The sequence below is a fragment of the Apodemus sylvaticus genome, chromosome 17 (genome assembly GCF_947179515.1).
Source record: "Apodemus sylvaticus chromosome 17, mApoSyl1.1, whole genome shotgun sequence".
Taxonomy (NCBI): Eukaryota; Metazoa; Chordata; class Mammalia; order Rodentia; family Muridae; genus Apodemus; species Apodemus sylvaticus.
This window is the reverse complement of record NC_067488.1, coordinates 59,249,150-59,276,968: the sequence shown is the minus strand read 5'-3', so window position 1 is coordinate 59,276,968 and position 27,819 is coordinate 59,249,150. Positions and strand designations below refer to the sequence as shown.

Genomic DNA, 27,819 nt, shown 5'->3' with positions numbered 1-27,819 from the left:
TTCACAATCTTAAAATTTCAATATAAACAGTACAAAACATGAATACAAACCCATTTTTACTATAGATTTTACTGAAAGAGTAATTTTTAATCCAGCTAATATAACACTCTTCAAGGTTTTCATGTGAACAGACAAACAGATAATTTTAAATTAGGTTGCATTGTTTCTAAGTATAAACAATCACTTTTAGAAGTGGACACTATTTCTTGCCTACTGGCAGATGATTTGCTTCTTTAATTTGGAATGAATGTTGAGCAAAAATCGGCAATCAATAGAACCCAGAGGGGCAGCTGGGTAGATAGCTCCTTTGGTAAATTGCTAGATTCAGTCTTGTGTCTCCTGGGAAAGCAGACAGGAGAGTTTCTCCAGCCCCCTAGCCCAGGACTGTGCAGAATAAGCAAGCTTTCACTGGGAGTCTCTGTCTTAGAACACAAGGTATAGAATGACAGCAATGTTCCTGATGTGGGCCTCTGGCTTCTACACACACACACACACACACACATATGCACACACATATGCACACATACACACACACACACACACACACACTACCAAACTTGTATGTCCAATATTCTATATAATGTATCTAAATAGGAAAGCATATGGACATATCTTAATCTTTGACTCAAGAGGGATTTTTGTATTGAAGAAAAATATTTTTACTAACTTACTTGATGAAGCAATGAAGTGTGCAACTCATGGTATTTCAAATGGATTCTCCCTTGAGGGAGAAATTGTTAAGGTTCTTTCTTACAGACTCCATGTAAGTTGTTCAATCAATTTTTTATTTAGTGCCACAAAAAATGTAAATAAAATTTTTATGAAAAGTCAAAAGTCGCGACAATGTCAAGCCACAAGAATAGAATGACTGAAGGAAACAGTTTCTAGAGATGAAAGCTGATTGTTATGTACTATATATATATACATATATATACACACATATATGATATTTATGTTAAAATAAGCAGACTTGTGAAGCCACTGTCGGTAAATCATGCCACTTCCTCCTTTTGTCTGGCTATGGAGTTTTGCTGAGTTGTTTAAGTAATATCCAAAGTGCTTCTAACACAGCAGAAGGCCCTGAATACTCCATTGATTCTATTTAGCCCAAACTCTGGTAATGCTTGATTGTATGAGGTATTTTTAAGGGGCAAACCTCACTTATTGTTGAGTGAGGACTCAACAATGACTATAAAGTCAGGAAAACCCAAAACTTAGCATCACTCTTCCTCACTGAAGCTGGGACACAGGTGTTTGTGCCTGTGGAGGTGCCCAGCAGCTCCCGGTGTGGAGAGAATGCTGTGATTTTTTTTTCCCCAGGCAATTATTGTGTGTTTGTATCATTTCCTTCTCATTTGAGGAAAATGGTCCAAGACCGCTGTTTTAAACTAAACTGGCGTCAGTGTTTCCTCAGAGACTTTTCAGACTGCTTGTGGGCCCACTAGGAAATGCTAGTTTATGTCTTCACCTGGGACAAAATCCCTTCCCCTTTTAAAAAATATTCTTAGTCCATTAGTAAAACTTCTGTCATTTGGCATTTAAGTCCTCACTTCCTGCTACTGACTATGATGCTGAGTCTGTACTGGGGCATAAGTGTTACCAGAGGATGTAGGCCAGGAAATTGGCGCCTGCGATCCCAACACAGCAGGCTCAGCTACTCGTTCAACATGGCAATTCAAAGAGATAAGTAATAGTGCAAAGCAAGACTGGAGATGTGTCATACATGTGAGAAGAACACTTGAGGATTCCAGTGACCCGCCTTGCCCACACCCACACCCACACCCCAATCTATCTTTGGGGTCCTGATGAGGTTCTGGTTCAAATAGAGAATAAGATATATGATTAACTAAGTAGTCCTCATGACTCATGTGTCTCTGTCCATTATTGACATATTTGGGCTGTGTGAAATCTTCTAGGAGGTAGGAAAGGGCATATACACCATTACAGCTTTGTTTACAACTCCTCGATAGTCAGTGCATTAACGGTCTTTAGATATTTTGATTGTTTTTCTGGTTGAGTTTTGCTTGTAGCATAGGTTGTCCTTGGGTTCACTGCGTAGCAGAAGATGACCTTGAAATCCTGGTCCTCCTTCCTTTGCCTTATCAGTGTTGGGGTCTTGACCTGTTTAGCTTCACATCTGATGTCTCCAGCTTCCCTAGTCTCTCCACTGCCTTTATCTAGATCCTTCCTAGTTCCACGCCACTTCAGACCAGCTGAATCAGGATTGTTCCTCACAGCCTCCCTCCTGTTGGACTCTGTTGATAGTTGACATGGACTCTGTTGATAGTTGACACATCCCTGTTGCTGGAAAGACTTTCAGATAAACTTGGTTGACACTTTTACCCTCTAATTTATAAGGAATTTGTTGTACGTGTTTGTTCTACATTTCACTAAACTGTTTGCCAGTCTCTCCTCTTAAATCAAATACAGATGATATAGAGGCAGGAACACAGGCATTTGCAGCTGGTCTCTTTTTTTTTTTTTTTTTAAGATTTGTTTATTACTATATGTAAGTACTCTGTAGCTGTCTTCAGACACACCAGAAGAGGGCATCAGATCTCTTTACGGATGGTTGTGAGCCACTATGTGGTTGCTGGGATCTGAACTCAGGACCTTCGGAAGAGCAGTCAGTGCTCTTACCCGCTGAGCCATCTCTCCAGCCCCCTTGCAGCTGGTCTCTTACACGCCATCCTTTCTCTGGCTCCCAATGACTTAATGCTTACTGAAGAACCATCCTAAGGACTATCAGATATGCATGGAATTACATTTTGTCAAACACCAACTGAGTCTTAACAATTGTACCACTTCTAGCTGAGAGTAGCATCTTGAGTAGAAACTGCTTACTGATTGCCTACACAAGGTTGTTGAAGAAGGAGTGTATCTTACAGTGTTGGGAACTCCAAATGGAAGACATAAGGAACAAACACAGCCTTCACAGAGTTAACAGTCATATAAAGAAAGGATGAAGGAGACAGGGTTGAGGTAAGGGCCTTTGATGAACTTATCTGTTTCTGTTTTAGGATTCGTAGAACTAAATGCACAGTGGATTTGTAGATGCTGGCGCTGAGTTTATTTCCTCGTCTTAACATGGTTAGTCCTTGTGATTCAGGGGTGCATCACCCATGATGGAGATGACCGCCATGTTAGGAATTTATCTTTAGTCCCTGGGTCGCCTGGTCACATGTGCTGATAGTCAAACTCAGATTCTGTCCTCTGTTTAAACTCGCTAGGGGAGTCTGTAAAGCTCAGATTGCTGTGAAGTACAATTTGAATTATTCATTGATTTAAACAGATTTCTGAAAATAGTTGAAAACCTGGAGGGAACCATGAATTTAAAAGTGAGCCAGGAGGGGTATTTGGGAGGGCTCTGAGGGAAGAAAGGGAACAGAGAAATGGTGAAATTATTACTATAATCTCAAAAAGTATGAAGAAAACAAAATCCCAGCTGATCTAGCTTTGCTTTCACAAGCTTATTTTTATTGGTTAAGAATATATCCCGACTGAGGAGACTCAAGGAAAGTTGACCCACATGTACGGGTTTTCTCTTGAAATGTAGAGATATTAAACTTGCAATTGGTTGAAATTGCAACCGATTTCTCAACCGCTAATGGAGAAAGAAAGAAAAAGTTGGGAAATACAGTCATATACTTCTCATGTATTTAAAATGCTTGGAAGGCAAAACCAGCTGGGCTAATGCCGGGCACACAGTATTTGCCTTCAGCTTTTGCCCCGGATGGATGGGGATTTGTGGACCAGTCACCGCCATCAGCATTGGCATCCTGGAACAGGCATGCTTCACGCATTGACTCGGAAGGAGCAGTGACCACACAGACTACTAATTTAGCAAACTGTGTGAAATACGAAGCAGCTCAGGGCCACTCAGGTGCCAATGAGTTCAAAAGTGGTGACTGCGGTCATGTGGGCAGGAAAGGATTGAGAAAACAAAACAAAACAAAACAAAAAAAACGGTGTTATGGAATCTCAGTGTTGTGACAGGATCCAGGAATTGTGTAAGAAGCAGCGAAGAGCAGGCCAGACTTTGATTACAGCTCATATATTTAACTTCGGGAATTCAGTAAACTCGCCGATCTCTGCTTTTGCATGTAAACAGGGTAGAAAGTCTTTCTCCTATGTTTGCTATTTGGACTGTGTGATGTAATAACAAGAAGATGCTTTGAAAGCATCTATGGCTTAGCCTACCACTCATTGATGCTGCCATTCAAACCAGGAAGGAGAATGATGGCTCCAAGCATGAAGACAGTGAAGACTCAAAGATCTGCCATTTTTAGAAACGTTTTTACATAATCACTGTAAAAATACATAGAAAACCTGAACCAAATTGTGTTTGAAAGAATGGAGCAGAGGCAACACAAACACACACAAACATACAAACACACACACACACACACACACACACACACAGTGTGTTTTTACTCAAATCCATGTTCTCATGTCTTTTGTGGTTGTGTTAACTGCCCCTCTTAGCAGGCTTGTGGATCTTTGCCTTGAGAGTCCTCAGCTGTGATCTAAGGAAACCTGTGGGGTTCCTGTCTGCCACGGGGAGCCCATTACCAATGTTGTGGCCATGCTTCTGTGGATGCTGCCACAGAGAAGTGGCAGTAATGCCCTGTTGCTGTGGAGTCTGACACATGGCTTTGCTGCCTGTTCCCACGGTGACTCCAGGCATTGTGTGTGATACAGGACTCTTCTCTTACTAGATCCTGTGGTGATTCTATGTGCCCCGAGGGTCACATTAAGTTGGCAGCCTCTTTGGTCAAGATGTTCTGGGCATGGTTGGATCTTTCGGTCCAGATTTTAGGTGTGTGCTCACATCACACAGCTCTGGTTGGCAGGTGGTGCAGCCTGGAACTTGTCTTTGATCCTGGGCTTTCAGAATGAGCTCCACTCTTCAGGGGACAGTTGCCCTGGGTGTCCCTCATGTTCCAGCTGGGGGCAATTATGACATCTCACAGGAAACCCAGGAGCTTCCTTTTTCATGTTTCCAGGAGTCTCTCCTTAGCCTTTTAAACTTTAACACACAGGAACTTGAAGCACAGGGTAATGAGCATGGAATCTCTATATCGTGCTGACTGCCTTCCCTTCTACTGTGTGCTGGGTGATGGTCTAGGTACTTTGTTTACTCCCCAGAACACCCTGTGTGGAGCAGTCAAGCATCATCCTCTGTTTTCTCTCACACCCCCTTTTGTTTTCTAACAGAAGATGGCTGAAACATATGGGATTTAGGATGAACAGCCAGGAAGTGCCCACACCGATGCTTCCGAAATCGGTGACATCATGATAGGACCAGGTTGTTTCTTTGATGCTAAATTTTCACTGAAATCATTCATTAATATGATTGAAATCTCATCTCTTTAATCAGTTGCTTGATGATTATTCAGTTTCCACCAAGTGTTCTTAATTATAAGCAACAGTTATGATTATGTTGTAATAGGCATTGCACACAATATATAGTTATAGAATTGAGAAGGATGCCAATGTGTGCACATTATAAAAAAAAAAAAAAAAAAAAAAAAACTTCTCTGTTTGGCATTCAAGACTGTATTTCCAGTCAAGATATAGGTTGGAATAGAAAAGGGAATTTGCTTTTTCTTTCCTAAATTTTAACTATGGGATGCATAGGCTTTGCAAGCTCCTACGACTGGGCTCACGACTCATCTCCGGGCCACCATTCAGCTGAGGTAGAACACTGGCCACAGCGTGAAGAGAGTGAGGAGTAAAAGACCTGCTGCTTTTAGCAGTGGCATCACGTTTTCGACTCAGGATGCTTATACCCAGGTAAACAGCTCCGCATTGTTCTTTGGAGCAAGGTCAGTTTCCAAACACCAGATATCATTTTTCCTTCTAAAATGCACAAGCCTCGCTCTTCAGGACGTTAATTTTCTCCCCATAACCCTAACAAGATTTCACCATGAAATTGGGTTACCATGGCCACAAGAGTGAGGACCTCCCTCACCACTGTAGTTCGTGTAACTTTCACTTTCTGCTGCTGCCTCGGGCCCTTGTGTTCATCATGCTCCCCGCCCACCACACTGGACTGCCAGGCCTCTCCATACCTGCCTCCTTCCCCTCTGTGGCTCCTTCTGCCTTCTTCTAAACCCCATCTGGAAGCACTTTTATGAACTCAATTTGAATGTTTTTCACTCTGTCCCTCTCCTCCTTCCTCCTTCTGTTTCCCTTTCTTCCCCCTCCCCCACCCCAGCTCCTTCCTGTGGTGCTGAAGATGGAGTCCAGAGATTTGAATATCGCAAGCAATCATTCTGCTGTTTTTATCTGTTTAAGTGTGTGGGTTCAGGTTCACTGGTGATTGCAGACACCCAGCTTTTGACATGGGTGCTTGGATCTGAATTCTGGTCCTCATGGTTGTACAACAAGGGTTCTTAACCCAAGAGCCATCTCTCTAGACCCTCAATCACTCTACTGTTGTTGAGTTGTATCTTCCACTGCCCTGTCTTCTGTTCTGAGTGATACCTGAAAGGTGTACCTCCATCTGTTTTCAGACTGCATCTCGTCCTTTTTCTATAAAATAAAACTCCTTGAAATAAGGGCTTTTCCAGTCGTTTCACATGGTACCCAGATACTGGCTGGCATTTAACAAATGTTCAGTGAGTGCTGGTTGAAAGGAAGAATGAGTCTAACCTTCTCCCCTGATTACAATGCGTTAGCTTAAAGTAGGGCTTTCTCCAGCTCTTCAGAAGTGGACAAGCTACCAAGTGAGAATCAATCTGTGAAAGGGGGCAGTGGAAATTAAGGGGGTGGGAAGGGTGGCAGAGAGTCTTAGGTGCCTGGATTATAAAGTAGGGTGCTCAAGGACTCTATCGTATGCAAAGCACAATTCTTCTGGAGATGTAGTTTAGATCTGAGCCGGTAGCTGAGCTGCAGGAGGCAGGGCTGGTCTTTGCTTCTTTGAGGGAGGCTTCGCCCTGCCCTGTAGCTGAGTTTGGCATCCTTCCTCAGTCTCACTAGTGCTGGATGTGCAGGCATGAGCTACCACAGCTGACTGCTCTGCTCACAGACATCTGACTGAGTGCCTGAGTCTGGGATGCATAAGGCACCTCTGTGTTTTCATCACCCCCATTCTTTGTTTTCTGTGACAACAAAATAAACATTTAATATGCCATTTATTCAAGAGTGCCTCCGATTTGTCCATTTTACAGGAGGACAGTGGCTCGTCATGTACCTCATGTGGATCTCAGTGATCATTATTGATGAACTTTATTTAATATACTCGAGGTACCCTAAGTTACCATATTTCTTCTTTTAATGGGCAGTAGCTTTTCTGGTGGAAAAGAAGTTAAAAGATATTCTAAAACTAGGCTGTGGTGATGGTTGTTACACAGTTGTGCAGCTACACTGTAAAGTGAGCTGCAGTGTTAGAAGGCAAATTCCATGCTCTGAATTACATCTGAATTCAGTGGTGGCAAAAAGAGTGTGTGAATCTTTAAAGAGAGACATGGAGATGTTCTGAGAAACACATCCCCAGGGAATTTCACCACTGCAAAAACATTATGCTTACATGAGCTAGCCCAGGCTATATGGTGAATATGTATCACATAACCTATTGCTCCGAGGGTTATGATGAACAAGACAGCTTGAAATTCAAGAGTAAGAGAAAACGATGACGCCTATAGAGGCCATGACAGCATGTGTCTGCTGTCATCCTAACTGCAGTACATGGTTTTTGATACAATGGGCTCTAAAACTAAGGTCAGGAAGTTTAGTGAGCATCTAAACCAGTGACATAGATATTTATAATCAACTATTAGTTGATCTCATATGACTGGCCACATCACCACATCAAACAAGTGAGTCACTGTGCCTTTGCAATGCTTATGATGACAGTGGTGTGACTCGAAGATAAGAGACTTTCAGCTCTGTTAAAACTTAGTAGGACAATCGTGGCATATGTATCCCACAGTCAGTGAGATGTTTTATTTGGCATCTAACTGTACTACTAGAGCTGTAGAACTGTATGTACACTCACTGTTCTGTAGAACTACCCTCTGAGCCAAAGGCCGCCATCTTCAGGAGGAGTCCAGCTGGGCTGACTGGTGAAAGACCCTCACAACTAGGCTTGCTAATTGTTGACCTTCCCTCTTGGTAGGAGAGGACAGGGCCGTCATGGTCCTCTCCTGAGTCATCCTCCCCTCAACCAGTTGCATGCTATTCTGCCTCAATTGTATATGGCCTTAGGGGATCTAGGAAGGGCTGGAGGTTGTAGGTAGAAAAGTATGGGGAGATGGAGGGATCTCCCTCTATGAAGTCTTAAAGAAGTAAGTCACCATTCTTGCTGGGACCTTCCAGATGTTATGGGTCTGAGGTCACTGGGAGATTCACCATGATGATGACTAAACTTTAATAAGAGGCTTTTTATTTAGGCACTGGCACCCAGTGCAGGGCCTAGATTTCACCTGAGAGTTCTCAATATGCAACAGCTAGTCACATCAGCCCAGTCCTTATAAAGGCAAAGCCCGTAAAGTTACATGTGTTCTGCCTGCATCTACTTGGAGGCATTTTGGAGGCACACTTGGAGGTTTTATTTTAACCTATGTGTCTTGCAGTTGTCCTAGTCATTGAGCAGAGTAAGCAAGTTTGATTACAAAATCAGAAACAGCAGTTAGTGTTTTGACGTATACTATCTTATAAGAATAGCAAATTTTACAAGATTAGTCAATCCAAGAATACTCTTCAATGCTAGAACAAAAGGGAAGAGTAGGCTCCTAAGTGATAGCAGCCTGTACAAAGTTAAGGTCTAATATTTTAGAAGCATTTTTTATTGCCTTTTTGGTTTTTCAAGCACAGTAAGTTTAAACATTAAATGTAATGTTACCCATTAAATTGTCCATCTTGAGTTGTATCCTTGGTCAAATCTTTGACTCTGTGGCAGGCACCTGTTTATATTTCTAAAGCCATACAATAATCTTCTGGTAGAGGGAAATTAGTTTCTTTTGGTCCTAAGAGTTCAGTCTTTTGTTGAGGATAGGGAAGTTGTGTTTTCTTTTGTAACTGCTTCTCAGCTGAAATTAGGCTGTCATTTGAGAGCCCGGGAAGGTTAGAATATTGGTCAAAGGCCAGGTGGGAATTCAAGTGATGGGGGTCATTCATCAGAAGCATCTGGTTCCTTGACCCAGCTGGAGAGACATCAGTCAATCACAATGGCTGGACTGGCTTACATTGGCTTTCAGCAAGTTTAGTTCTTTCTGGTTTTGGAGCAATTTATAGTCTACAGACGGTTCCTGGATAGTGTCCATCAGTCCTAACGGAAATCAGCCAGGACAAATAAATACTCGGGGCAGAAGTTAAAGGTTAGGAACTTAAAGAAAAATCTTACATTTGGAATTTCCCACTTAGGAATAGGAAGCTTAGGCTGTTGTCAGTGCTTCACCAATTACCTTAATAGCTTATCAGAATTTAAAGACGGCTTTAAGGTCACCTGTACCCCTGCCTGTCACCGCTCACCCATTGCTCTGTAAGTAAAACTACTGTGCTCAGTGGCTCCCCAGGTGAACTTTGAAATCATACCTTGATTCATCCTCGAGGTCCTGGAATGAGGGGGTAGGCATTGTTTCTATCTGTCCTTGGGAAAGGAATGTTAGCCATACATATCTAGTAGGTCACATGGTTTACTTTGTAGACTATTGCTCTAAGTTGAGAGATGCCTGAAGTCATGGGTACAGATGTCTGCCGAATTCCCTGCACTGGTGCTTAGTCAAAGCATGCCACTAGAATATATATTATCATAGCTGCCTGAGAGTGCTGTTTGGAGTGCTTCAAAATGACTGAAAGCTGAAAGAGGGTTAAAATCATGGGGCAATCTGTATGAGTGTTTGGGGTCCTGCTTGCTAAAGAATTATTGTCTCATTGGCAGTAGGCTATAGTCAAAAAGCTGCCTAGCCCTTATGTACTCAATATGAAAGTTTCTTAGTCAGGGTTTCTATTCCGGCACAGACATCATGACCAAGAGGCAAGTTGGGGAGGAAAGGGTTTATTCAGCTTACACTTCCACATTGCTGTTCATCACCAAAGGAAGTCAGGACTGGAACTCAGACAGGTCAGGAAGCAGGAGCTGATGCAGAGGCCATGGAGGGATGAAGTTAAGCTTTAACTAATTTATTTATTCTCTTGCTTGATTTCTATGTGCAAAATTAAATTTTCTACCCAATAACTTAATTTTTCTATTTCTAGCATTCATTTTTTATTTTATGTATTTCCTAGAATTTTCTGCTATGCTCAATAAAGACTTTATAGCTCATGTTGTTTTTTCATTGACACAACCTGTCAATATAACCTATATGTATGTCAAGTTTAAAAATCAAAATGAAAAGTCAGTTATTAAAATTTACCCCAAAAAGATCATTTTTTTTGTTATTCTGACTACTTTCCTGAAAACTTGAATTTTGTAATTTTATCTGGAGAATGAGTCTTACTAATGATTGCCACTTGTTCGGCTCATGTTGAAGGATAAGGAAATGGCTTGTCTAAGAGCTGAGCACAGCCTGGTACCTGGCTTGGTGAACAGAGTAGGAGTAGAAATTGTGCTCTGAGTTCTTGTTTTGTGCTGGCCACATAGGAAGGGAGTGGGCAGTGTTTAGAACAGCAGCAGGTCAGAGAGAAGTTTCCAGAAAAAGAGAGTGCCGTGGGAAGACATAAACACGGAGAACAATGAAGCAGGGGTAATCTGGAGCTAGATCAATGGTTCTCCGCCTTCTTAACCCTTTAATATATACAGTTCCTCATGTTGTGGTGAAACCTGAACCAAAATTATTTTGTTGCTACTTTATAACTGTAATCTTGCTATTGAGTTGCAATGTAAATATCTGATATGCAGGATATCTTATATGCTCTTCACATGGGGGTTGTGACCAGAGTTTGAGAACCACTGAGAGATGCACAGAGATGTAAAGACAAGATGTGGTGGGTGGTGAGTATCTGGACAAAACAATCTGGATTTCTGTAGGTCATGGGTCTCTCTTGGAGGTGTCTTGGTGACTGTATTTTTGTGATGGAAGGCAAAAAAGCCAACAGAGAGATGTAATACTGAGTCAAGGCTATGGATGCTTCAGGGCTGTGGAGAGAAACGGCTGGTTTTCATATTAGACATAAGAGATTTTCACAAATTAGTTGCATTCCAGGCATGTTTTTTTTTTTTTTTGTTTTTTTTTTTTTTTTTTTTTTTTGGCAGTTGTACTGGCTAGTTTTGTGTGTCAACTTGACACAGGCTGGAGTTATCACAGAGAAAGGAGCTTCAGTTGGGGAAGTGCCTCCATGAGATCCAGCTGTGGGGCATATACTCAGTGATCAAGGGGGAAGGGCCCCTTGTGGGTGCTACCACCTTTGGGCTGGGAGCAAGCCAGGGGAAGCAAGCCAGTAAGGAACATCTCTCTATGGCTTCTGCATCAGCTCCTGCTCCCAATCCTGCTTGAGTTCCAGTTCTGACTTCCTTTGGTGATGAACAGCAATGCAGAAGTGTAAGCTGAATAAATCCTTTCCTCCCCAACTTGCTTCTTGGTCATGATGTTTGTGCAGGAATAGAAACCCTGACTAAGACAATTTCTCTTCTGTTTCTGGAGACAGAGTTTGTGTTCTCCACCATTTCTCCTAAGAAAGTTGTATGCCCCTGAATTAACCCTTTGCTTCTTCAGATCTGTAGAGGTTCTTATTATCTTCAGTCTACCAGGCATGTGAGGTATCAGACACTAGATTTCTTTGTAATTTGTAGTAGAGTGATTAAGAAGAAATATGAAAATATTTTCACTCTTAATTATCTCTGGATGTCTGAAGCATATCCCCTATGCAGAGTTGAAACTATACATCACTGGTCTTTTAATGTCAAGAATACTAATAAACATAGTTGGAATAACCCATCATTTATTAAAATGACAAGGTTGTTTCTGGGTGTCCCGAAGATTGCTGAGAGGTGCATGTTGTTTATGGTGGTCAAGTTCCCCCATCTAAGATCTTGGTCCTCTGCTGTTGAAAGCCAGGCAGTCTTGGTGAGGGCTACCCAGTGACTCTGCTTTTTAGAATTCCTTTATGCCTTATATGCAAGCTGACTTGACTTTTCCATAATTTCAGCCTCAGAATGTTTATTTTTATTTACATATTTACTTTTTTCTTTTGGAAACCTATCTTTTTGGCCTGTATACAATCTGTCTCCTTCTGCTGTGACAGTCATAGTTTGGGGAACATAGATTTTCCTGAAATATGCATGTAAAATTCTCAGAAATAATGTTTTCCAACCAATGAAAGAATAAGTGAATCAAATATTGCAGGAAGATCAATTCCAAAGATGGATTTTTTCCCCTTGCCTTTATAAAAAAATTTGAAAAGTGAAAAGTTTTTTTAGATTTAAGGAAAAATGTATATTTTCTTAATATACTCCCTGATTTTAGTCTGTGGGAATGGCAAACATGAAGTCTCAGGCTTGGCTCAGTGAATCCCTGTGACCTCACATGCCACGTCTCCCTGCTCTGCTGCCTGTGGTAAAGTACCTCACCACAGCTAATACGAAGGCTGTCAATCGATGTCTTCCATTAAACAATAACTCTCTTGTGTGATTCAGTGTTAGTAGGCCTTGCTTTCTGCAAGCTTGTGCCAGGTCCTGGAGCTGTCTAAACAGTATTTGGTAGCAGCCTGGCAGGCCTCCAGTACTCAAGAACCCACACTAAACGGCAGGCAAATATAAGACTCAACAATTTCCAACTTTTAATCATAACCTCTTCTTTGGTAGAAACAGGATAATTTTGAGGTGAGGCCCCATTAAACAGATTTTGTCACATGTGGAATGATTTTGCTGTGCAATATTGTCTGGATCTTACCTTACCATTGTCCCCAAGGAAAAAGAATATATATAATTATATATCTATATCTATAATTTCTGTTCTATTTTATTTAGCCATTTCTATTGAAAACTAACAGAACTGTTCCACTCATACAATAATAAAGACTTGTATTATTGGAGCAAGCTCTCCCAGGTACACTTAGTAATAATGCATCCTGCAGTACCCCCCTCAGTGTTTTCAATTTGAGGATGTATCCCTTAAAGCAAGCATTTCACATGCTTTATTAAGTTAGCACAGCCAGAACTTACAAGCACTCAAAGTGCTCTGTTTTTTAAAAAGTATTAACTTTGAAATTTATAAGAACGTCTAGTGGATTCTTCTATTCAAGTTTGCATCTGTGATTGGATAGGTAATGATATCCGTTTTCCTTTTACAAAAAAAGAATCCTTATGTGGTATCAGTTACTGAGGAAGAAGAAGGAATGAGTAATAAAGGTTCTTGTATCTTTGTATTACTGTGTGCATGATGTGTGTGTGTGTCTGTGTGTGGTGTGTGTGTGTATGGAGTTCACGTCCTTCTTTCCACCTTCATGAGGGTTGTGGGCCTAGCATTCAGGTCAGCAGGCTTGTATACCTCATGCACTTTTGCCAGCTTAGCCATCTTGCTGGCTCTACAGAAAGCTCTTATTATGAGATATGTGTAGGCGTACTTTTTTTTTTTTTGATTTTTCTGCTCTTTATTAAAGGTTTACTGTTCTTTTTTTTTCTTTTTTAATATTTTTATTTTCTATATTCCTTGTTTACATTCCAAATGATTTCCCCTTTCCCGCATCCCCCCTCCCCATATGTCCCATAAACCTTCTTCTCTCCATCCCTTCTCCAATCACCTCCCTCCTTTTTCTCTGTCCTTATATTCCCTTCCAATGCTAGATCGATCCTTTCCGGGATCAGGACCCTCTCCATACTTCTTCATGGGAGTCATTTGTTATGCAATATGTGCCTTGGGTATTCAGGGCTTCTGGGCTAATTAATATCCACTTATCAGAGATTGCATTCCATGTGTATTCTTCTCTGATTGAGTTACCTCACTTAGGATGATATTTTCCAGATCAAACCATTTGCCTAAAAATTTTGTGAATTCATTGTTTCTAATTGCTGAGTAGTATTCCATTTTGTAAATATACCACATTTTCTGAATCCATTCCTCCTTTGAGGGGCATCTGGGTTCTTTCCAGCTTCTGGTAGGCGTACTTATTTTGGGCAACTTTATTTGGGTTCTTATATCTACCACCCTTCTTTACTCCAATCCCTTTTAAACCCCAACCCTAGGTAGGAGAGAAACAAGATTAGAAGGGAAAGGGGACATAGACCTCTATGCGCTATTTCCTGCCAAATAGGGATGTAGTTCCTTAGGTTCTTCCTCATCTCATCGATATCCAGCAGTCCAACAAAGCAGCGATAATAAACGCAGCAGGATAAGCCAGCATCATCAGGAGCAGCAAAAGAGGTGGTAGCAGCAACGATTGCTGCCTTCTTCAGAGCCTTCTTTCTCTTTCTCCCTCTCCCTCTCCCTCTCCCCCCCTCCCCCTCTGGGCTCTGGCATTTATTCCCTCTCCAAGAGTCCTCAGAATTAAACTATCTGCAACTGTCAAAGATCACGCCCTCTCAGAACAAGCATGAGGCAAATAAGTCTGCTGGGGTTTACATCAGAATCAGCTCCATATTCCCACCCCTGGAATTAAAAACAAAAACATGTCTATGTAACGTAAGTGGGTTTTAAAGCACATCAGCACTCTCACTACCGATATTTTATACTTACATGCCTATCAGTTGTTTTTTCCCCTCTGGTACATTTCTCAAAATAGCTGGAATCAGTGCTGAGAATTAGTTAGATTCTTCACAGCTGAATTGGTGCGGCCATTTTGGTTACTCTGTCATACTGTTATTTTTTTTTTACATGGCACCAGAGATGGCCAGTTAGTCATTCAACACCTTTGTCTTCCCAGTACTCAAGACTCTCCATGACATCTAGTATATGTCTGTTGTATTTGTTGCATAATTGCTGTGCACAAATTGGAGTCTGATGTTCCTTGTTTGCTTGCAAAATGCCTGCAGAATTCCGTGAAAGTTTAAAGGAAATTGCTATTTCTCATTCAGCAAAAAAAGAAAAACTAACCTCAGCTGTTGAGAGGCAGGGTCTCAGGATGGCAGTGGATGGTGAGGAGTGCAGTAGGTAAGGAGATGGCTCTTCACGCTGCCTTTCAGCACAGCCAGGCTAATACCTCTGGAAGCCTTGTTATCACCAGGAAATGGTTTTGAGCATAAAGTCAGCAGTCAGGTTGACAATCTTAAGACACCTGATTACTGTCTTCCACGAGGATAGCTTCCGCTATGCTTCAGGGGTGTTCTACTCCTGGGGACTGAATGCTTCAAGAGCCGCACAGTGAAGTCTGTCCCCCATTAAAGAGATGTTGGTGACTTCCTGATTATCTACTGTCCTGTTTTTGATATGTAAAACATACTTCCTCAGTGAACTCAGACTGTCCTTGTACAGACTGTCATACATTGGCTGGCCCTGTGGTGCCATTAAGTCATCTTCTTTTAAGGGCACAGAGCAGTATTTTAATTTAAACTTAAAGAAGAGTGATCATTAGAGTAACTTGGGCACTCTTTTGTACAGTTTACACTAGATATCTCTTCAGACTCAAACATACATACACATACAAGTGTGCCTATATAAACATGAATATCACTGTTCTTCAGGTACTATAAATGTATGCATGGATATTACTTGACTCTGTAATGTCAAATAGCAATTCTGGGGGTGAAACCCAGAGCTTTACATGTTCTAGAACAGGGGTCTATTACTTAGCTATATCATATTCCTCTGGGCAATATTTCTATAGTATACTATTTTCTAGATAATTCTTCAAGAATTTGCCCTCTTGTTTTGGCCGTAACTACATTTCCAAAATGGAGACAGAACATTCAGCGGTTTTAGCTTAATGCTGTAGTAGCATAAAACTATTGGCATGAGTTTTTTTCTTCTAGTTCAAGCTAATGGCAACCCTTGGGAGAGCACAGCTTTCCCATCTCAAATCTATCAGAGTGTGTGAGCCTGTGTTTGTGTGTTTGTGCCAATATGTGTGTGTGCATGCATGTATGTGGCATGTGTATATGTGCATGTGTGGTATATGTATGTACAAGTGTGTATGTGTGTACATGTGTGTGTGTGTGTACATGTGTGTGTCTTGCATAGGAAACAAAGATGCTTCTGTGTGACAAATGCCTCTTGATGCTTCTTTGGCCTCTTGAGCTGTTTCTCTCATTCTGTAAGCAAGGCCTTTCAAATTGCCCTTCTGATGAGAACTTGTTTTGCTTTATAACATTTGGCTCAAGGTGCACATTCCTAACACTTCTGAGAAAATAAGTTGTTTGTTCTGGAATTCTCCAGACTGTGTTTTAGTCTATAAAGAACAGGGGAGTTGGCATCATGAGGTCATTTCTTACTGGAATTGTGTGTCTTGTTTAGTAACTTACTTTTTCTGGGCCTCAGCTGGGTTTCCTTATTTACAAAATGACTTTTTAAAATTGTTTCTTTTATTTTTGAGATTATAATATAATTAAATCATTTTCCTTATTCCCTCTCCTCCCTCTAAACCCTCCCTTACATCCCTCCATATTCTCTTTCAAGTCCATGTTTCCTCATTAATTGTTGTTACATGCATGCATATATATATCATATACAATATATATTACATACACATATGCATATATTTCTAAATAAGATCTGCTTAGTCTGTCTAATGTGATTTGTATGTACATATTCAGGGTTGACCATTTGGTATTGAAGAGCCAATTGGTTGTGCTTTTTCTTGGTAGGGAAGACTGTTCTTTTGCTCTCAGTATTCCTTAGTTGTCTGCAGTTCTTTGTATAGGGTTGATGTTGCCTGGGCTTTCCCATTTCCAATTTGACAAGTCTATTGTTGGTCTCCTTGTTCAGCTCAGGTTTCAGCAGGGATGTTGGTGAGACTTTAAGTGTATAGCCTCTGATATTACACAGTCTCTCAGGACGTTCTCTGATTCTCTGGCTTTGATGATCCTCCAGTCTCTCTTCTTCGATGTTCCTGAGCCTTAGATGCAAGAGTTGTTTTGTAGACATATCTACCGAGACAAGCTAGGCTCCATAGCTCTGCTTAGAACTGGTTATGCTTCTCTGTAATGGCCTCTGTTTGTTGCAATGAAATTTTTGGATGAGGAATGAGGACTACACTTACTTCGGATTTAAGGACAAATATTTAGATGCAGTTAGAGCTTATGTTGGTTTAGGCAACTGGAGCTTGTAGGTTCTTCTCCAAGCTCCATGTTGTCACTAACTCTAGGTGGTTGGGTAACTTTCCAATACCAGGCATGCTTTCCCTCTCCTAAATGGGTCCTAAATCTAATTAGAGAGCTGTTGGTTACCACCAAGGTATGTGTGCCACCATTGCGTCCAGAGGTTTATTGTGCTATTCATTGTCATGGTTCACAGGTGGGATAGTCAAGTTGACAGATTGGCTGCTTCTCTTGCTTGGAAGTTTGCCTGGTGCCTTCTGGTCCCATTACATCTTCAGGGAAGATTCATTTAAGTCAGATCCAGTGCAGTGGCCTCCAAGCCCTGTTTTTGAAGTACATGGTGATGGCTGCCATGGTACCAACTATCGGGCGTAGGCCTAGGGGATTAACAGAAAACACAGACTCCGTCATTCTGGTGAGGAGCATGCCAAAGCTTTACTGAAGGACCAGCTGGCTGAAAAACAACCATAGCCATAGGTCAAGCACCTGGGAAGTCCCTACCACACAGGGAGGGAAAACAGGAATCAAGCTAAGCCAGGGGATGTTCCACTCTCAGGAAACCTGTGCAAACAGCTCAGCTGGGGGTATTGAGCTAAGCTCACTGATGCCCAACACATGATTCCTTCAAAAATAGGGACCTCACCTCCTACCTTGGGTGGGAGGGTGTAGCCTGGGTGTACCCAAGAAGGTCAATAGCAGTAGTTTGTAATATTTGGGAATCTTTTTAACAATCCTGACCCAACAACTCAAAAGAGGACTTCTAATGGCTGCTGTTGGGGTTTCTTGCTAGATTGTCTTTGATTCTAGGAAGAAGCATTCACTCAGATGAGAACTTTCATTTAAATTACATATGTCTATTTATACAGAGACTTCTGCATATTTCACATTTCCCTTTAGGTAGGTAATGTCTGATTGCCTATGATTTCTTTAGCCACCCTTACTGCTGCCTTATCCTTTTCTCCTTTTGCCCTCCCTAATTAGAGATCCCATTTCCCGTTTCCCCAAGGAAATCCCTTGTACCCAGTATTTGCTCTTCTAGTGCACCCCACTGACCACCCTGGCAATGGTTCCTCTGTACTTTACTGGTTTCTGCAGTTACTGTATGGTATGGGCTCACATTAGAAGATTTGGCGTGAGGAGCCTTTGATTAAATGGAACGCTCAACTCTGTCTGCCTCGGTCAGGTCACCTCACTCAATTTAGTCGTTTCCATCCGACATATTAACAGGAGTGTATTTCTTTTTAACAAAGTATATATAAGATAAAATATTTTGTATGAGATTTTAAGTAGGCTTATGGTCAAGGTGCAATGTGACCACTGATGATTGTTGCCTCTCTGTCCATAATTTAAAATTTTGACTTTTATGAATTTTCAGAATGTGCAAGCATAATACCCTTCCAGGGACTCAAAGTCAGATATTCTGTCATATCCTACTCATATGACCACAGGAGAGAACAGCATATATTTAGGCAGAATTGGAAAATAAATCAAAGTTGTCAAGATCACATTGAGGAAGTTCTAGGGTTTTCAACTTCTTGCAGATAAAAATCTTTTTTTTTATATTTTTAATTAAAGATTGTAGCTAGTCTTATGAGCAAGGCACTAGCATTACATTAGAGTCTTTAAAATATGTATCTGGCATATTTTGAGTCTCAACCACATTGCTTTGGCTGTTTCCATGAACTTTGAACGAAGTAACTTAATTAACATTGTTTTAGAATTTTCATGGGTAGAAGTTGGAGCCGCCGGAAGGGCCAGAGAATTATTACTAAGTGGAAAACTACCTTTGCAGATGCACTATCACAGTGCCTCCTCAAGCGGAAATGTTTTGAATTACCATTTGCCAGCCGCTGCTGGAGTCTGGGAGTCTGCATAAGGGACAGGAAGGAGATTGTTTTTTATTTGATTTCTCTGTAGCATAGGCCTTTTAAAATCTCACTCAATTCCAAATACAAATATGTCTTCTTCCCTGCCCCTCCCCCCCCAGGAATATTTCAAGAGGTGGCTTCAGGTTGCCACCTGTGCTGTTGGTTAACTATCTTTATTTTTTCAGTGACAGTGACAGTGGAAGTGGTAGCTTTTGAGAGGTGACTTTTTAGTACTTGCCTACCTTATTAATCATAAAATACTGACCATAACTCTTGTATTTTGTTGCTTATGTGTATGTACATGTTTGCATGTGGGTGTGCACGTGTATGTTCACATGCATGTATGTTTGTATAGGCGCAAATGTGTGCACTGTGTGTGTATGTGCACACACATGTGTGTTTGCATAGGTGCACATGTGTGTGTTGTGTGCATGTATGTGTGTCTGTGCATGTGTGTGCAAAATGTGTGTTTGTGTAAGTGCATATGTGTGCGGTGTGCGCGTGTGTCTGTGTGTGTGCCCGTGTGCACGCACACATGATTGTTTTTGTGTGTAAGACAGACCAACACTGATATTTTCCTCCACTTTTCTTTACCTTATTCTTTGAGGCAGGGTCTTTTACAGAATCAGCAGCTTGCTGATTTTGCAAGCTGCCTGGCTGTTGAGCTTCAAGGACCCACCCATCTCTGCTCCCCCTGGGTTGGGCACTTGGGCGCATGTGCACTCCCTGGCTTTGAACATGGGTCCCGAGGTCCTGACCTCAGTCTTCAGGTTTGTGTAGTAAGCACTTATTGAGCCATCTTCCTGGCCCCTGAACTTAATTTTTAAATGATAATCCAGGATTATACAATGTATAATGCAATGTATAGAATTGTATTATTGCTGTTGAAGATAACAGAAATGCCCGTTTTTCTGATTTTACATTTTTCTGTTACAGATGTGAAAATACTTGCAACATTTTAAGTCAAAAGATGTATTGGCTTTGCCTAGTTTTTTATATGCCTCTAATAGAAAGGCGGCTTAAACAAGATCTATATGCTCATCAGAAATCCCCAGACTAGAAGCTTGTTTGCAACAACCCTTCAGGGCTGACAAAACACTCGTTTATAGAACAGGCTTTCTACTACGTGCTGTTATATGTGTCCATGTGGCCACAATTGCTACATTTGTCTTAGTAATTGACTCTCATTTTAGTTTGGGAAGTTGGTCCAAGCATCTGCAGGGTCTCAATGATGAATTAAAAGGAAACCTGCAGTAGTGATGTCTGCACAGACATTCCAGTTCTATAGGGCAGAAAGTCAGACCATTGCTCAACTGTAGTGCAGGACAAGGAAATGAATCCACTGATAACCAGTCTGAATAAGAGAAGCAAGAGGTAGAAAGTTAATATTTAGTTCCATGTGTGTGTTCACATATTTATATTTTCTGCAGTTATAGAAATCTAAGTGTTTGGTTTTGTAATTAACTAGTGTTCTCTGTTTTATTTAACAGAAATCTTCTTGATAGAGATACGTTTTCTAAGTCTGACCCAAGTAAGTCAAATGTTCTGTTTATTTTACTTAATCTTGCAAACGTTATGTGAAATTTACTCTTTCTGTTTATGTTTGTTTTCTTAACTGAGAAAAGACATTGAGATTTGTGGTGAAATTCTTTGCACCTCATTTGACAAGTGATAAGATTCTTCTTAATTCATAATCATTGTGTAAAGTCTTTAATCTCCACTTATATGCTATCAATTAATAGAACACCTTTCTTGTTTACACACAGTGCTGATGAGTCACTGAGGTAAAGGCCGAGTGCGTTTGCCTCAGGTTGACACTTCTGAGGTTGCTCTGAGCAATTTAAGCATTTCAGAAGCAGTTTACACACGTGCTAAAACACTGATATTTGACATTATTGAAGTATGGTTTTAAAACTTATCCACATCTATAGTGTAATATAAAGGCAATATCTACCAATGGTAATATTCTCTGTATGATAAAAATGGTCACATTAAATTCTGGTGATTTAAAGCCCTGGAATTAAGCCTGCTTGTTTTGTTTTGTTTTGTTTTTAATTTTTATTTTTCTTAACTGCATTCTTTGGACAGTTGAAATAGAAATCATGTAAATTCCTACTAAACATTTACATATGTGTGTGTTTTTTCATCTTTTGCAGTTTGCGTCTTATACACACAAGCAGTTGGAAATAAAGAGTGGAGAGAGGTAAGAGACACTGTATTTTCCAAGTCACTGTGCAGAAGATCCAGCCTGGGCTACAGTGCAGAGTTGTTTACCTGTTTGTTTTAAGTTATTTTGAGTGTTCCTCAACCCAAAGATTGGATTTCTTATTGTTTAATTTTACTAAATTGCATTCACGAGCTTCTCATGGAATCTTCAGCCCCTGAGACTTGTCCAGTTGACTTGCTTCCCTCTGAGCCTGATGTCTGTGGAGGCAATCTCACTTTTAGAAGTCAATGGTTGAGTTTTTATAAAATGCCAGACCAAAAGGATCTTAAGCGGAGGCACTTAGCGGAAAATAAGTGCCTGCTTTTATATATTTATGTTCTGTTAGAACATAGCTTGTTGTTTGGAAATAAAACAGAAACTCACCCAGATATGCATTGTTAAATGTGCAAAAGCAAAGCAAATGAAAGATTCCAATTACTGTATTTTCCAGACCATATGCGCACTTAACGGAGAGAACAGCCATCAAGAGTGGGGCCTCTCACTTCCCTGGGCTTTCCTCCTTTTCTCAGAGAGACAGCGGATCCTTTTAATGGGGGTCGCAGTATGTGGCTAGCCCTCCCTAGTGCAGGTCTGGTACTTTCTGTAGTAGAAAGCTTCTCATTAGTTACCTTTTTAATCGTCTCAATGGTGAGGTGTAGACGGTTAATAAAGACCAATGTATTTTATGCTCGACTGGGGTTAAAAACAGCTCTAATATTGTAACTCTTGGTTAAGGATGGACTGCCAGTGTGAAGCTGAGTAGTGGCTTCTCTCATACATGTTTTGGCGAGCTTTTCATTGCTAGAGCAAATACCCAACACAACTTATGTATAAAGAAAAACAGCTTCTTTTGGGTTCTAGTTTTAGGTTTAGTCTATGCTTGGTTGAGGTAACCCATAGTGGGAGGCCGAGTTTCTCCATTGTCAGGACGCAAATGAGAGCAGGGAGGGGCTAGGGCTAGTGCCCATTGAAAGCGACACCTCCAGGGACTTGAGAATCTCTCTCTCTCTCTCTGGGCTTCATGTCTTCTCAATAGTAACAGTTTTGAAATCTACCTTTTAGTACAGGGGATTTTGGGTAATAACAAACTGAAAGACCTCGTCCTTCCAAATTTCATGGCTGTGTCAAAATGCACACTTACTCCACCCATCAGCGTTGTGAAGCCTTAATTCAGCATTGCCTGAAAGACTCTGTGACGCCAGTGAACTGAACGGCAAGCCCTATAAAGACAAGAGCTATGCATATCCCAGGGGGAGTGGTGAAAACAGACACAGAGAGTTCAGGACACAGAAAGGAGTTAGCTCAAAGTAAGAAGGAAACTCAGCAGGGAAGAAATCCCTAGTATTCCTGGGCTGCATTCTAGCACACTGTCACCAGACGTGGACTTTAAGGACTAGGGTAGCCCCATCCTCTATGGTCTTCTTGACTGTGGCTCCTGTGGCCAGCCCCTTCAGCTGGCTCTGCTTGCTCCTACAGCATCCCCAAGGAGGCATAGCTGCCTGCATTCATCTGTCGGAGGCTGCTTGCTGGGATTTGGAGTGGGTTGGCCTGGTGGTATTCCTTTGAAATCTCCACGGGAACATTCACGACTCCCTTTGTAGTCTTAATAGTGTGCTCACCTAGAAAAGCCAGTGTTATAGTGGACACTGAAGTCGACCTACAGCTTAAACTACCTGGTCCCCCTCAGACTGTACAGTGAGCTCACCATGGATGGGTAACCTGGGGAAATGATTCTCTAGTAGGTCCTGGGTGTGTAGAGCACCCAACAGCCTCTCTTCTGACATAAGCTTTCAAACCAAATTTGCAGTTCTTCCCTCTGGAGCTGCCATTAGTGGGAGCTGAGGTGTTCACAGCATGTCTGTCCTCTCTTGGATGCAGGGATCTGGTTCTTTTTTTTGTTATCTGTGCTGTTCTGGCTTAACTGAACTGTACGTGTGCCTCTTTGTCTGGCTGCACTGCAGAATTTCCCAGTCTTGCTGCCTTCTTTTCTTTGATCCCGATTCTTTCCTTAAATCTGACTAAAAGCAGCCAGTGACGCTCATGCTGAGAACTGAGTCCTTTGTTGTCTTGAAATTTTCTTTGTCAGACAAACAAATCCATCATCTCCAAGTTCAAAGGACCAAAAAGTCTCACAGCATGGCAAAAAAGCCTCAAATTGGTTGGCACGGTACTAGAAGCAAGGCCTTTGGTCCGTTTCTCCACGGAGTTCTGGTTTTTGTTTGAAACCCCACCAGCAGACTGTTACTGTCCATGTTCCTAGCTGTGTTCAGCACTGCTTTCAGAATTTCAGGCTTTTTCTACCCGATTCCACCTGACTCTTGTGTTTCCTGTGAATTCTACAGGAGCACATCATGTTATCATGTTAGCACACAACATCTGCAAAGATCACTCGACTTCCCGGTGCTGACGTTTTAGATCAGCCAGCATTCTGTTACTGTGGGATAGTTATTGTAGCAATGTCAGTTTAGTTTGACAGTTGCAAAGATCTGAGTCCACGACTTCCCTGGCTGAAGCAGTAGCTATTGGCAGAAATGCAGAGTAATTCAGAGCTGTTCGCCTCAGTTCTATGAATAAAAAGAAGGTTAGGAGAAGGCCACAGTCTTGCAGTGCCTTCAACAGCATACTTCCAGTGACTTCATGGTGGGGACTGGGAATGGCCACCGTAGGTTCATATAGGTCTTTCATATTTACCTCAAAACTAATCATATCTAAATGTCAAGTTATATAATAATAACTATATAATTGTTTTCAATTGTCCTGAAATTTTTCCCGTATCCTCATGACCTAATCAGTCATCAAGAGTTGTGCATTTTCTTTCACAAACAGGGCAAAGTAGAACAATAAGTTACTGCCTTACTGCTTCATTACCTTCTCTATTCACGTGTGTGTGTGTGTGTGTGTGTGTGTGTGTGTGTGTGTGTAGGAATATGTGCCTATGTATGAGGAGGTCACAAGAGGACATCAGGTATATTTCTTTGTTGATCTGACTGAGCCAGAAGCTTGCTGTCTTGCCAAGGCTTGTTGGCTTGTGAGCCCCTGAGGCCTTACCCCTTTGCTCCCTGGTTCTGGGCTTACAGGCCTGTGGCCATGGCTTGCTTTTATTCCTGTGCTCTCTGAGGACCTGTACTAGGATCCTCTTCCTTATATAGCCAGTCCTTTTATCCAGTGAGCCTTCTCCCCAGCCTCACAGGCTGGCTTTTGTTTTCCATGTTGCAGTGTTCTTTCAAGCCTGGCCTACCTGCCTGCCTGCCTGCCTGTCTGTCTGCCTGCCTGCCTGTCTGTCTGTCTGCCTGTCTCTTTTTGTTCTTTTATTTGGTTATGCATTTGATTGGCCTAAATATCTTTGCAACCCCCTGAAACATGCTCCCAGTTCCCCCTTTTCCTCATCTTGCTTATGCAGTATACAATCTTAACAGACCATAGGTGCCACACAGTGGGGAAGAGTACGATGCTTCAGTAACCAACAAAGGAACCACGGTAAATATGGAACCAGGTGCTTAGCCAGTGAAATGGTGACAGTCAAAAAATGGGGAATTTGAATAACAATGGTGTAAAATGTTCAGAACTGCATGAGACTGTTCTTTTTTTTTTTTTTAAAGATCTATTTATTATATGTGAGTACACTGTAGCTGTCTTCAGACACCCCAGAAGAGGGTGTCAGATCTCATTACAGCTAGTTATGAGCCACCATGTGGTTGCTGGGAAGTGAACTCAGGACTTCTGATAGAGCAGTCATTGCTCTTAACCACTGAGCCATCTCTCCAGGCCTGGAAACTGTTCTTGTTGCATGTTAATAAACTTAAAGTTTTATTTGGTTAAAAATCAGTCTCAGTTTTTTTTAATTGCACAATTAGTGAAGTGATTTTTTTAAAAAATATAATTTGCAAGCTCTTTTACCAGAACAATGGATAACAACTGTTTTAAGCTATTCTCATCTATTGGCTATTTTTTTTTTACACTTTTTTTTTATTCGATATAATTTATTTACATTTCAAATGATTTCCCCTTTTCTAGCCCCCCCCCCCACTCCCCGAAAGTCCCGTAAGCCCCCTTCTCTTCCCCTGTCCTCCCACCCACCCCTTCCCACTTCCCCGTTCTGGTTTTGCTGAATACTGTTTCACTGAGTCTTTCCAGAACAGGGGCCACTCCTCCTTTCTTCTTGTACCTCATTTGATGTGTGGATTATGTTTTGGGTAATTTTTTTTTATAAGAGGTATGGGCTATTGTAATCATTATACTAGGAAACAGAAACACAAATGGATAAGCATCTTGACCAGTGATACTTGGTTATAAATTTAGAATGGTGCTTTGAACCACGGTTGTCTGAAACGGTTGCTGGTGGACTACTCTTGTGTATACGATTATTATCCAATTTTTTATAAAGGTAAAGGCATTTCATGTCATTGGGGGGTACATTGTAATTATTTCTGAAGCTTGAGTCTGAAAAAAACAAAAACAACAAACTCCAAAGTCATATGAGAAGCTGAGGCTTACTGTTTAGGTGGTATGTTATTAAGATAGAAATGCCGAGGTACAGTAGAATATTCCGCTGCTCTCTTGTTTGTCATTGAGAGAACCGAAAATGGCCATTACAGGAAACCACCATTCAAAGGGTGACGTGAAAACCAGGCAGGACCCAGAGCTAACCTGGATGGGTAGAAACCATGGGTGAAAAATGAGAAGCACTGGATGTCTTTCTACAAAAGAACACCAACGCTTGTATAAATTATGAGGAAAGTATTTATCTCTCCCTGTTATGGAAGCTGTGAAGTTTAGTATAGATGTCGAGGGGAACATGTCTTTCGAAGCCTCTTTACATCATTCAGTGGTGGAAAGAAGAAGGGAAAGGAGACTGGGCCAGGATGGAGTTGGGATGAGCTCACCAAAGCATCTTTATCTCAGGAACCCAACTTTCTCTAATCAGGGGGTTGCTGCCCCGGAAGAGCCATCACGTTGCTAGGGGGACAGCATACAGTGTTACCTCTTCAAAGCCCTGATGGGTTGTCCAGCGTGTGGACCCCATGCAGCCATAAATAGTAAGGAGAAGGCACTTACTTTCAAGGTAGTTTCCAAAGAGCTGACAGGATCAACAAACCAGAGAATGATACTGGAGCCTAGGGAGGAGATGTGGATGCAGGAAAGCAACTAAAGGAACTGAACAACCACAAAACACACCCTATTGATACTTAATCCCCATGACAATTCTTAAGAAGGACACATCCCTTAGCTCACAGAATGTAAACATATCCTTTACATTTCCCAAGGTAGCACAGCGGCTGGTTTCTTGCTGACTCTCTGCTCATGTAACACTAACAATGATGATTTCTGCTCCTATAGTTGTTCCAGTAATGAAGTATTACTTGCTAGCAGCAATCTCTGGCATACAAGTACTGTACACCTAAAGATACACCAATTAGAAGAGGGAAGACAACTTTTTTAAAAAACAAAATACAAAACAAAACACTACCAAGCAGCAGGTAACAACTCTCTACAGTATAGAATTCTGTTCTTGGTGCTTGCCTAGCAAATGATACGAAATGGTCCTTGGGGGTTTAACTTGGCCTCAAATCCAATCTGTAAGTGTGGCATTACGTAGATGCTAACAGCTAACGCAATCTGAACCTACACCCATGCATGCACAATGCATATGAGGAAAAAAAAAAGATGCATTTAGATTGAGCTGCACAGAGTTGCCATTTTTATATGTAAAAATGATTTGTCATCAGGCAATTTCTGGTGACTTGGCCCAATACTATTGCTCTTTAGTTGTCTGGGAGCAAATTCAAAATCTTCCCTTTTGGTTTCTCTGCATTAGGGCACAGGTGAGTAGGTATGTGTGTGAGGAAGGACTCAGTCTTAAAGTAAGAGCTAGCCCCTGTGGCACGTGAATGAAGGAAGGTTTGCTTTGAACACTGCAGAGTCTGGATAGTCACAGCAACCCAACCATCTTCAGATTCTTAAAAACATTTTCACATAGAAGGAGGGTATAAGGCAGGAGAGCGGGACACTATGAGGAAGACCTTTACTACATTAGTATTTGTTACATGAGATTGTGTTCCTAGTGGCTGTGTAGAGGCATGGTGGTTGTCAGTGGCAGGAAACATTCAATGAGGTCTGTGCTGACTCAATAAGAAAAGCTTGTTCTGTGTGCTGATATTCTTGTAAGTTAGTGATTTCATGTTGTTAGGGGAGCCAAAACAAAACTTATTGCCACTATCAATTCTTTCAAAAACATATCAAGATGAGACATATTTATCTAGCTATTTCAGATCAGACTTAGAAAATAGAGGTGCTTTCTTAATAACTTCACAAAAACCTAATCATTTATTAATCTCAACAGCATTTAGTAAGTACTAATTGTGTAGCTGGCATGGCAGTTATAGTATAAAAATAGAGTATGTGTACCTCAAGAAGTGTATGGTACAGTTAGATTTCTCAGCAACTTTAATTTGTTTGTATATCCATATTTACTGACTTAGATACCAACTTCACCCCACTCCTGGTTTTCTTCTATCTAAATTAAGGGTGATTTGTCAAAAGCATTAGCCTGCTATGAGTTCATGTTCTGAGATGCATAACATTTAGATAGCAGAGATTACCTGGCAAAATGA

At 41.3% G+C, this 27,819-nt stretch overlaps 1 protein-coding gene across 1 annotated transcript in view; it reads left to right on the top strand.

Moving 5' to 3' along the window:
- Cpne8 (copine 8) overlaps nucleotides 1-27,819 on the top strand; it is a 178,920-nt gene that overhangs the window by 9,189 nt on the left and 141,912 nt on the right. The window contains exons 2-3 of the mRNA XM_052161280.1: nucleotides 20,493-20,533; nucleotides 21,159-21,205. Of these exons, the coding sequence (XP_052017240.1) occupies nucleotides 20,493-20,533; nucleotides 21,159-21,205 (88 nt within the window). The remainder of the gene's footprint in view (nucleotides 1-20,492; nucleotides 20,534-21,158; nucleotides 21,206-27,819) is intronic.